Here is a 12,328-nt window from a genome sequence, read left to right as displayed (position 1 = left end):
GTGGTACCTACATACAGTGGAATATTACTCAGCCATAAAAAGAATGAGATAATGCCATTTGTAGCAACATGGATGGACCTAGAGATTATCATACTAAGTGAAGTAAGTCAAAAAGAGAAAGACAAATCCCATATGATATCACTTATATGTGAAATCTAAAATATGACACAAATGAACTTATCTATGGACCAGAGACATAGAGAACAAACTTGTGGTTGCCGAGCTGCTGGGGCGAGGGGTGGTAAGGATAACTTAGATATACATAAAAATGGGTAAACAACAAAGTCCTACTGTACAGCATAGGGAACTATGCTAATATCCTATAATAAGCCATAATGGAAAAGTATCTGAAAAAAGAATATATATTAATCTACTTTCAGAGCTGCCCCTGTGACGCCTTGGGGCTCTGGAAGTTATTCGAAAATTAGGATAATTTTTCCCTGTCTTCTGAAACTAATGCATGTAGCAAAACGTGACACTAAGGAAAAAAGTTGGGGGTGTGGAAAGAAGAAGGAAGAAATAAATGAAGGATGAGAAAGAGAGAGGGAGAAAGGGAAGGAGGAAGAGAGATGGAAATACAGGTAAATAGAAGAGACAGAGAAAAGTAGAGAGAACCAGATAGGGAGATAATAGACTGGCCAATCATCCTGTTTGCCTAGCATCTCAGTAAAATGACAGCGAGATTCAATGGTCTCATTGATTTGCCCAAGGGCTCTTTCTTGTACCTTTTATCACTTGACACTCTAAGAATACAAAGAAATACTTAAGTAACTAAGCTTCAAGTCATTTCTCTAAAGCAGTGACAGACACAAACTTGGAATCATAATAATCTTATCTGTGCTCAGCTGCTTGATTGGATTTTGCTGGGCAAATATTAATTTTCAAGCCCAGACACGCCTGCAGAAAAGAAGGCCCATTCTGAGCATTTGCAGGGCAATCGTGTCTGCCCATTTTCATGCTGAACCAATGGTGACAGAGTTTTAGGGCCTCTTAATAAAACACAACTTTAATTTTAAGAAATTTCCTAAGACCCATCAATAATGTCCTTACTTGAGCGACTCCCTGAAAACCTTGACAGAATGACAGACTCTTTCTAGCTACAACCACTGCATTTCTCAGGCAGAAACCAAACAAAACCTACTTCCCACTTAGGATTATCAGTAAAGACCTTCCTCCCCCTTGATACAAAACTCCCCTTGGGACAGAAAAAAATCTAGCAACAAGAAACAAATAGATACAATTTGCCATGATTCGGATTTGCAACCATGAAATGAACAAATGTAAAAATTAGGTATCATACCTGTGGTTAGAACTTGACTCAATAAAAGACATATTCCAAGGATGACTGCGGAGGTCCCCATTTTGCTGGGTTCTCAATTTGAATGAAAACGCCTTGACATTTATAGGTTCTCAGCTAAAAGGGGGCGTGTCTTCCCCCGGTAGTGGATTTCTATTGCTGCCATAAATCAATATAAAGGAAGTGAAGGACTTTTCTAACAATCAGTGGCTAATCTGTGGGAACAACTTAGGTGTGTTCAACTGATTGTCGTATGAACAGACTGGCTATTCCCCAGCTGCAAAAGCACTGACATTAGCCATGCAATTTCCAACTTCCTTCTAGGTGAACCTGGAAGACTCTGAGGCACTCCCTGAATATAGGCTGCATTTGAACCTTGGAGAATGTGGATGGATTTGTGGGACGTCTACTCCAATGTTCAGGGCCGAGCAGGATGTGGGCTGCTGAGCAAATACAGGGCAGGATGCCAAGGGGGATAGCATGTCTTCAGAATAATTTGTCCTGGCAGGGCACTCTTCTGTGAGCCCCTGGCCTTGGAGAATCAAGGAGGGCATTAGTGCAGATATGGCTGGAGAGGAAAGACATGCAGTGTATCCATGATGGACCAGCCTGGCACCAGCTCTGGCCCCCTTCTTCTGGCTCTCACACTAATTCTCAGCCCAGAAGCTGAGAAATGTGTCACCACAATCTGGACCACCTCCCATCATGTCAGGATTTGATTTCTTTTCTTTCTTTCTTTCCTTTTTTTTTTTTTTTTTTTTTTAGGGCCATACCTGCGGCATGCGGACGTTCCCAGGTTAGAGGTCTAATTGGAGTTATAGTGTGGTGTAGGCTGCTGGCCTATATCACAGCCATGGCAATGCCAGATCCAAGCTGTGTCTGAGACCTACAGCACAGTGCACGGCAATGCTGGATCCTTAACCCACTGAGCAAGGCTGTGGATTGAATCCTAGTCCTCATGGATACTAGTCAGGTTCATTACCACTGAGCCACAATGGGAACTCCCCTGGATTTCTTTTTTAATCCTATCATTTTTCCTGTCATCCCCCAAGTTCCTCTTCTCCCCTTGATGAGAATAGGCACATTTCTGTGGGATAGCTGCATTGTTTATCATTTTCCTAATGTCAACCCAATAGCTGAAGAGTATCAAGTGACAAGAGAACCAGGGTACACCTCTGCTAGGGAGTGCCTAAGGCCAGCCAGCGCATTGGACTCCTCTTAAGGGGGTCGTGCTTGTTCGGATCCTGAAGTGCTGGGCTGAGAATGACTGTGAAGTGCTGGGTTTGGGATCATCCAAAAAAAAAAAAAGAGTGCTGTGCTCGATTAGTAATGCCTGCCCTGAGCACAGCAAAGAAAAACAGAGGTAAGAGTACAAACTATTCATGAGGGAGGAGGGGGTAAAAACATCCCTTCCCCCCGCAGCCCAAGCACACCACCTGGTCTTAGAGATAGACCTGCATGGTGACACATGGGGTGAGTATTAATTACCACAAGGGGTGAGTATTAATACAAGGTGCTATGGGAAAATACAAGGGAAAAAAACAAAACAAAACTGCAAATCAGCTGGCAGAGGCAGTTTCTCGAGGAGGTACGACTTGAAATATAAGCAGGAATCTTTCAGCAACCAAGCATGGGAAGACCAGCTGAGGAGCAGAGGTGACCTCCCGGGACTGTGTAAGGATGTGGGGGGTGTGGGGCATCCTGCCAGGAGAGTGGAGAGGGAGCCCCAAGCACAGCTCAGCTCAGACCAGAGAGCACAGCACGCTTCCTCGTTTTTGTCATTGTGGTGCTTCCATCCTTTCCCCCCTGTGGTTGGCAGTAAAGATCCTAACACAACAAGGGCCTGTGTGAGCTCTTTGTTCAGATGATGTACCAGGAAGAGGGAAGCAGAGGGAATCGACCTGGCTTTTCAAAGCCAGCTGGAGAGGAGTCCCAGGTGATGGGAGGTGTCAGCGGAGCAGAAAGGAGGTGGGGCTCCTGGACATGCGGGAGGAACACAAAGGGGCTGCAGGCCACCTGCCACCACCATGTGGGCCCTTCATCACCAGGGCCAGCCCGCCACCCCCCAAACCCTGTCCCCAGGCTCTTTGTGTCCTATGGCCCTTCATCCAACCCCGTCCAGAGTGCTCTCTATCTTAGGTACAGAGGAGGGTTCTGGAGTCCCTCTGTGGCTCAGTGGGTTAAGGACCTGGCATTGTCCCTGCTGCTACTTGGGTTACTGCTGTGCTGCAGGCTCAATCCCTGTCCTGGAAACTTCTACATGTTGCGGGCACAGCCCCCCAAAAAATGAGCGTTTCTGGGAGACCCACCCCTCCAGCAGCATCTGCTCCCTCTCACAGGCCCCACCCTTCCCCTGCCCACTGGCTAGAAGCATCTGCGTCAACAGCATGTCTGGCTGGAGGACCAGACAGAGCTCCATGTCCTAAGAAACACTGCCATGAAGAACAATGGGAAGAGGAGGTCCTGTCGTGGCACAGCGGCAACGAATCCGACTAGGAACCATGAGGTTGTGGGTTCGATGCAGCTTGGATCCTGCGTTGCTATGGCTGTGGCGTAGGCTGGTGGCTACAGCTCCAATTCGACCCCTAGCTTGGGAATCTCCATATGTCATGGATGCAGCCCTTAAAAAAAAAAAAAAAGCAAAAAAAAGCAAAAAAAAAAAGAACAGGAAGAAAGAAAATGTCGTAAAACTCTGAGACCCAGTCCCCAGACCCCATTTCTCAAAGACCTTCCCCAGGTGGTTATGACCCTGATGACCACCTGTTCCTGCAAACCTCAGAAGGGGGAGCCATGCACTTGACCTCAGCCTGGGAGGCATGGCCTTCACAAGGAAGAAAGTTCTACAGGGGTCACACATGGTTTTTTTTTTTTTTTTTTTGGCCGCACCTGCAGCATGTGGAAGATCCTGGGCTAGGGATCAAGGATCGAACCCTTACCACAGCAGCAACCCAAGCCACTGCAGTGACAATGCCAGGTCCTTAACCCACTGGGCTGCAAGGGAACTCCATATACGGCTTTTTTTTTTTTTTTTTAAAGAAGCAGAACCCTTTCCTAAATTGTAATTCACAAGGAAGGGCCAGATCTTAACAGGTCGGTGGAACCATTCTGACTGTGTCGGGGAAGTCCCTGCCAGCTCAGCCCTTGTCTCCTCCTTTCTGTCCTCGCCACCAGCCCCTGTCCCCCTAGAGGGCAGCCTGTGACAGAGTTGGGAATTTTCTGATGGAGACCAGCCCCTCCCTTTGGAGGACCAGGAACTGGAGCCACAGCAAGGCTTCCCGGGTTGCCAGGGGCTCTGCTCTGATGCTGAGCTGGGGTCCCAGTTGGACACCCCTGAGAAGGCACCTGCCCTCAAGGTGGATTATCTAAGCCCTTTTGTTGCCAGAGGTTGGCTCTACACCCTGCCTGCCACCCCGGCCCCTCCCACCTCTGTGAGGTCTCTGATCTCTGAGCCCAGGAGCCCTGTGACCTGGGACAGACCTGGTTGGAAAGTGCGGGGAGATGTGGCCTCTCAGGCATCGCTCTCTGCGTCCAAGCCCTGGGAAGTCTGTGTAACCATGGCTTCCCTTCAGGTGTCAGGTTGACCCCTAAAATCTAATTGTACTCTCCCTGAGTAGCCTGACATAATTGTGAGCCATTGTTACCACTGTAACAACCCTTTGGGCCCTGTGTATGTAATACAATGTTGCAATGTCACTCAGCTTTGTCCTTCCCACAAGGTTCCAAGGGACCCTGCCCCACTCCAGCTCCACCGTGTTGGAGGGCGGGCTGAGCCTGGTCCTTTCCCGCTGCTCCTCTGCAATTGCAGAGCCACCAGCAGAACAGGTGCTCAGCAGAACAGGTGCTCAGCTGGCACTGGCTGTTGAAGGTGGGCATCAAGAGCGCCCCCTCCCCCGCTCCCCATGGTCACCAATAGGCTTGAGCTGGTGACACGGAGGTCCAGAGAGAGGAAGTGATACACGGATCCTGCCCATGTCCGGGGAAGGAGAAGCTGCCTCCCATCAGAAGGATGGAGATTTATAAAAACCAATGGGAAACAGAAATGAAGAATTGTTGATGCTAGTGATCATTAAACTGTGACGAAATGAGAAAAAAAAAAAAAAGGATGGAGAGCAAGAGGGCCAATACAGCTCCCTGCTCCTCAGGGTGCAGCCCAAGTGCAGAATCTTCCAGCAACGACCACAGCCCTCTGATGATGCTTGATAACAATCAGCTCATCACCTTCTTTTTTTTTTATATTTATTTATTTTTTATTTTCCCACTGTACAGCAAGGGGATCAAGTTATCCTTACAGGTATACATTACAATTACATTTTTTCCCCACCCTTTGTTCTGTTGCAACAGGAGTATCTAGACACAGTTCTCAATGCTACCCAGCAGGATCTCCTTGTAAATCTATTCTAAGTTGTGTCTGATAAGCCCAAGCTCCCGATCCCTCCCACTCCCTCCCCCTCCCATCAGGCAGCCACAAGTCTCTTCTCCAAGTCCATGATTTTCTTTTCTGAGGAGATGTTCATTTGTGCTGGATATTAGATTCCAGATATAAGTGATATCATATGGTACTTGTCTTTGTCTTTCTGGCTCATTTCACTCGGTATGAGATTCTCTAGCTCTATCCATGTTGCTGCAAATGGCATTATGTCATTCTTTTTTATGGCTGAGGAGTATTCCATTGTGTATATATACCACCTCTTCCGAATCCAATCCTCTGTCGATGGACATTTGGGTTGTTTCCTTGTCCTGGCTATTGCGAATAGTGCTGCAATGAACATGTGGGTGCATGTGTCTCTTTTAAGTGGAGTTTTGTCCAGATATATGCCCAAGAGTGGGATTGTGGGGTCATATGGAAGTTCTATGTATAGATTTCTAAGGTATCTCCAAACTGTTCTCCATAGTGGCTGTACCAGTTTACATTCCCACCAGCAGTGCAGGAGGGTTCCCTTTTCTCCACAACCCCTCCAGCACTTGTTATTTGTGGATTTATTAATGATGGCCATTCTGACTGGTGTGAGGTGGTATCTCATGGTAGTTCTGATTTGCATTTCTTTTATAATCAATGATGTTGAGCATTTTTTCATGTGTTTGCTGGCCATCTGTATATCTTCCTTGGAGAAATGTCTATTCAGGTCTTTTGCCCATTTTTCCATTGATTGATTGGCTTTTTTGCTGTTGGGTTGTATAAGTTGTTTATATATTCTAGAGATTAAGCCCTTGTCGGTTGCATCATTTGAAACTATTTTCTCCCATTCTGAAAGTTGTCTTTTTGTTTTCTTTTTGGTTTCAGCTCATCACCTTCTTATCTTCCTCCGAATCTCGCTCACCGTGGTCTATGAGGCCCCACTTGACCAGCACCTGTAGTCTCTCTCCCCAGCGCCCCCTGACCATCTTCCAACCCCAGGGCCTTTGTACTTGCTGGTTCCTCTGTCTGGAACACTTTTCTTGCAGAAATCTGTGAATCCACCCTCTCTTCTCCTTCAGATCTTTCCTGATGTGTTACTTCCCCGGGGGGGACTCTCCTGACCACACCTCCCCGGGACCCCAGCCCCTCCCTGGCTTTACCCCCTAAGCAGCCCTTCTCACAGCACCTGGCCTCCTTATAGTTTACTCTTTTACTCTTGCACCCACCTGCCCACTAAAACACAAGCTCCATGAAACAGGGATTTGCATCTGTTTTGTTTACTGCCCTAGCCCCAGAATCTAGAACAACACTTCACACAGAGTAGGTGTTCCAGAAATATTTGTGGAATGAGTTGACTAAATGAGGGTAAGCAGATCTGGAAGAGGAGGACCAGAACTCATTACACAGATCGTCCAAGTGAGGTCGGCATTAATTTAACCCCAATGACTTGCTAAGGATTAAGTTATCCACTCATCTCTTCAGTCAGCAAATACGGACTGAGTACCTGCAATATTCTAGGCCTTGCTCTTAGGTAATAAGGCTGAAGTCCAAAACCAGATAAGTGTGACCCCTGCCCTCATGGGCTTTATAATTAGTGCAAGGCAGACAATGGGCAAGAGATAACCACTTACGAGAAGCATTTCAGATCCAGATAAGAATTATGAAGGAAATGAAGGTGATGAAATAGCAAATCTCTGTGGTGGGGAGGGCTATTTGGAGAAGGTGGTCAGAATCTCACAGTAGCTCAATAACTCCTTGGGCGATTCCTTATCTGAGGCTCAGAGAAGTTAGGTAACTTACCGAAAGTCACACAGCTAGGAAGCGGCAGGGCTAGAACTTGAGCTGAATTCTGACTCCAAATCCTGGTGTTTTCCCACCAGACCCCCAAATCGTCCTCTTTCTCCCAAACAACTGTTCTCATCCAAATGGCAGACTGTGACGTGCCCTCCACAAAGGATGCCTGGCTGTGCAGAAACAGCAAAGGATTGTAGGCTCTGAGGTCATCAGAATAAGTGCCAAATTTTTGGACCTATGCCCTGTGAAAGACGCTAAAGGGAGAGTATTTTCAAAGTCATCACTAGGGAGTTCCTGCTGTGACTTAGTGGGTTAAGAACCCAATATCTTGTTCATGAGGATGCATGTTCAATCCCTGGCCTCGTTCTGTGGGTGAAGGATCTGTCATTGCCTCAAGCTGCAATGTAGGTCACAGAGGCAGCTCTGATCCAGTGTGGCTATGGTGTGGGCCAGCAGCTGCAGCTCCAATTCAACCCCTAGCTCGGGAACTTCCATATGCCACGGGCGCGGCCATTAAAAAAAAAAAAAAAAAAAAAGATGGAGTTCCCATCGTGGCGCAGTGGTTAATGAATCCGACGAGGAACCATGAGGTTGCGGGTTCGACCCCTGGCCTCGCTTAGTGGGTTAAGGATCTGGCGTTGCCATGAGCTGTGGTGTAGGTCACAGACACAGCTCAGAAGATGCGTTGCTGTGAGCTGTGGTGTGGGCCGGTGACTACAGCTCCTATTTGACCCCTAGCCTGGGAACCTCCATTTGCCGTGGGTGCAGCCCTAGAAAAGACAAAAAAAAAAAAAGTGAACACTAGGTCTAGACCAGCAGAGTTGGAAGTGGTAGAGGCAGCTTGCAGTGGAGGGGAAATCACAGATCAGAGCTGTGACCATCTCCCCAGAGTTCTTTACTCCTTAACGCTTTCCTGTTAAGGCGCCTAAGCTGAGTGAAGCCCAGCGCTGCCTCTCCAAGGGGATTACTGCCGCTGAACAGGGGACCCTGGAGAGTGGAGGTCCAATGACAAAGTGAAGGAAGCCCAGGGCAGAGGGGACAGTGGGGATGGCTGTTTCAGGCAGAGCCTCCCATGGGATGGCAGCATCATGGAGCGTTCGCCTTTTCAAGTTCAATTCGCCCCAGTGCGATCAGATTCTTGGAAGTCCAGTTGACACCAATTGTGCTCGCCAGACACTCACTGGCGAGCCAGGAGACCAATTCATTCCTTTACAATAGGAGTATACTTTGACTAAAGAATTATTCTGCTTGAAAGATCAAATTATACACTGATAGTTTGCTTGGGAAACAAAGAATGAGAAGAGGGAAACTGAACGGTGTCCAAAAGAAACTTGTATCAAGATAATGGAGCCTGTCATTACCCCTTCTTGGGAGGCATCTGCATAAAGAACTGTTTGGGGTTCCCCTAAATGCTTGACTTCTTGACTCCCTCCCAAATTCCAGACGTGGGCCCTGATAAGAAAGAGCCACAGGAGCCTCAGATAGACCACCTCCTGCCAGAGCACGGGTGAACTTGGGCCACAGCCAGGTTGGTTCATTTCATAGTTATTCACGTTCAATTCAGTTGCCTCAGAAGGGTGGCATTTGACAGTCTTTGTTAAATTAAGGGATCAGAGCTCAATTACTTTAGGAGATGTCTCATGGTCCAAAGAGGCTGATGGGGAGTTCTTGTTGTGGCACAGCGGAAACGAATCGGCCCTAGTATCCATGAGGATGCAGGTTCAATCCCTGGCCTCACTCAAGCATCTCTGTGAGCTGGGACGTAGGTCACAAACTCGACTCAGTTCCTGTGTTGAGATTCAATGTTGCCGTGAGCTGTGGTGTAGGTCACAGATGCGGCTCGGATCCTGTGTTGCTGTGGCTGTGGTGTAAGCTGATGGCTATAGCTCTGATTCACCCCCTAGCCTGAGAACCTCCTAAAAAGAAACAAAACAAAACAAAACAAAACACACACACACACACACACACACACACACACACACACACACACACACAGATCCTGTCTCTCTCCTGCCAAAAGCCACCAGGAGCGATCCAGGGTGTTCCATGGAAAACGGAGCCCACAGGAAAGCCTCTGAGCAGGGATCATGTATCCCGTTACCCCAGGATAGTCTCACCTGCTTCTTACTTCCTATCCTAGGGCTGTGGCTGCAGGAACATCCTACACTTACCCCATGTCCTGGTGCAGATGAGATGGTGTGGTCACCCCACCATCACCACCACCCACCCACACACACCCACACACACACACACACACACACACACACACACACACACACCAGGCCCCTCCAGCCTGGCTGGCCTTCCTGCCTGTCTCAGCCGCACCACGATGCCTTTCCCCTTGGAGTCTGGAACTCTCTGCCCACCGCCTTCTCTCCTCTTCAGTAAGGAGTCTGGGCCTGTTGAGTCTGTGAAACACTGAAGCAGAAGAGGCATCACAGCAGGCAGGTGACACTGTGAGAAATGATCCCCATTCAAACCCAGGCCGACCATCCCCAGGGCTGTGGATCTTCCCACGGCTCTGCGGCCCAGGACTGGAGAAAACACGAGGGGAGCCCAGCTCTTAGCAAAGCCGGCAGGGCCCCCCTCCGGCCTCTGGGAAGCCATCAGGCCCAAGGCACCTCCCTCGGTCTTGGAGATGTCACCTCCACCCAGGCTCTCGTTCTGATTCCCAGTGGCTTTGAACAGCAATCAAAGTGGACCAAGCAGAGGGGCCCATCTCCCAAAAGCAAAACTTTAATTAAAAAAGGAGGGTCTGGGAGTTCCCATCATGGTTCAGTGGAAACCAACATGACTAGCATCCAGGAGGACACAGGTTTGATCCCTGGCCTGGCTCAGTGGATTAAGGACCTGGCATTGCCATGAGCAGATGCGGCTCCGATCCCGAGTTGCTGTGACTGTGGTATAGGCCTGCAGCTATAGCTCCGATTCCACCCTTAGCCTGGGAACCCACATATGCCATGGGTGTGGCCCTAAAAAGACAAAATAAATAAATAAATAAATATTAAAAAGGTGGGTCTGGTTGTTCCCGTTGTGGTTTAGCGGGATAAGAAACTGTCTAGTATTCATGAGGTTGCGGGTTCAATCCCTGGGCTCGCTCAGTGGGTTAAGGATCTGGCCTTGCTGTGAGCTGTGGTGTAGGTTGCAGACCCAGCTTGGATCCTGCATGGCTGTGGCTGTGGTGTTGGCCTGAGGCTGTAGTTCTGATTCCACCCCTAGCCTGGAAAATTCCATATGCTGCAGGCGTGGCCCTAAATAAAAAATTAACTAATTAATTTTAAAAAACCAAAAACGAGGGTCATCTGTCGCCCCACATGCTGTGGTCCCAAAGTGAGCTCAGGCAGCAGGTATGGCCCCTCGGCTCCAGAGAGCTGGTTCACATCGGCTTTGAGGCAGTGGTTCAGATCTACTGCTTTGCTCATCAACAACCACTAAAGTCAGTCTTTGTGGGGGCCTTGACAGGTGGTATTTAAAATCACAGCATGTACTATAACTCAGAGGAAATTGGAACAAAAAAAAGAGTCTTAAATGGGTACAGAGCACTGACAGGCACTAACCATCTAGCCAAACCAAAGAAAACAGAAATGCATAAAGAGCAGCAGGGCCATAATGGAGTGCTTACGCATGGCCAGCAAAGAAGGAGACGTGATCGGTGCCCCCCCCCCCAAAGCTATCACGGATGCTCAGACTAGTTCCTTGAGTAAGAAGGGCTTTGTTCATAGTTCCTTCTTCCTTGTTACAGAACAAGACCCAGAGAACCAGTGCACGTGTGTGTGTGTGCGTGTGTGTGTCCTGCACACACACATTGGCTTTATCCCCCTGGAGATGGCTGACCCACCATTTGGGTGGATTTCATTGAATGAACATGCTTTTTCTGTAGCCTTTGATCAAGCTGAGAATTTAGCCCCTGGGAATCCAGTAGGGAGGTGCGCTCAGGCCAAGAGTGCCAGGTTGGCTCTTCTCCAAGGTTGGGGCGGTAGAGCTGCGTGCCCTCTGCCACCTCTGGCGTCACTCCCAAGGCACTGGTGGCTTGGACTCCACAGAGGGGGTCCCTGCGAAGCAAGCCAGGGCTTAACCCTTTCTTCCCGCTGAAGGTTCCAGGGCACGGGGAGGGCTTTGCCCCTTTCTCACTCAGCCGGAGAGACTTATTCGGAATTCTCTCCCTTTCTCCATGGCTGCCTCATACAATCTCAGAAAACTGGATTAATCCCTCTTGCCTCCCTCCATGAAGCCTTTTCTTTCCACACCCATGACATGGGCCCCTCTCACTCTCGGTCCTCCACTAGCTCACACGCCACGTTGGCCTGGACCCTAATTATTCCGTGCGCCACCGTCTTGAGTGCTCCTTGTGAAATCAGGGACCACAGCTTCCACTCCACCAGCGTGGCACACCCAGCAAGCTCCCCAATAGCAGCTGAGGGTGAATTGCTCTCACGCTGCCAGCACTCTATTCTTGACCACAAAACCTCATGTGTATTCTTCAGGTGAGCCTGAGCCCACTCCACAGATGAAGAACACTGAGGCTCACAGAGGTGAAGCACTTCTCCCACAATCATGGTTAATAAGTGAGCAGAGTCAGGAGAGCTCAGGACACAAACCCATGACTAGCTGACTCAGATCTTTTAAGCCCCCCAGGATACTCACTGCTCTTGGCTGAGACTCCCTGGTGGCATGTGATGATCCTCTCATAGACGGTACAATCTCATAGACTGCCATGCTGCAAAACAAACTGATGCAATTTTTGAAACCACATACAGTGCCACAGCAAAGAAAGAAACGTCTAATAGGACCGTGAGAAAAAAAACTAATGGCAGCCTAGGAAAACAGAGCCCGGGTAAAAT

The 12,328-nt window shown here is 48.7% G+C and overlaps 1 protein-coding gene across 1 annotated transcript in view; it reads right to left on the bottom strand.

Annotated features, from left to right (window-relative positions):
• The window catches only part of DMBT1 (deleted in malignant brain tumors 1), a 47,317-nt gene extending 45,749 nt beyond the window's left edge, over nt 1–1,568 (bottom strand). Inside the window, exon 1 of the mRNA XM_047761369.1 lies at nt 1,301–1,568. Within this exon, the coding sequence (XP_047617325.1) occupies nt 1,301–1,361 (61 nt within the window). The 5' untranslated portion in view covers nt 1,362–1,568. The remainder of the gene's footprint in view (nt 1–1,300) is intronic.
• Between the last annotated feature and the right edge of the window lie 10,760 nt (nt 1,569–12,328).

Source organism: Phacochoerus africanus, chromosome 15, assembly GCF_016906955.1.
Source record: "Phacochoerus africanus isolate WHEZ1 chromosome 15, ROS_Pafr_v1, whole genome shotgun sequence".
In the NCBI taxonomy this organism is placed as follows: Eukaryota; Metazoa; Chordata; class Mammalia; order Artiodactyla; family Suidae; genus Phacochoerus; species Phacochoerus africanus.
Note: the sequence above shows the minus strand (reverse complement) of the source record. Positions and strands in the feature narration are given on the sequence as shown.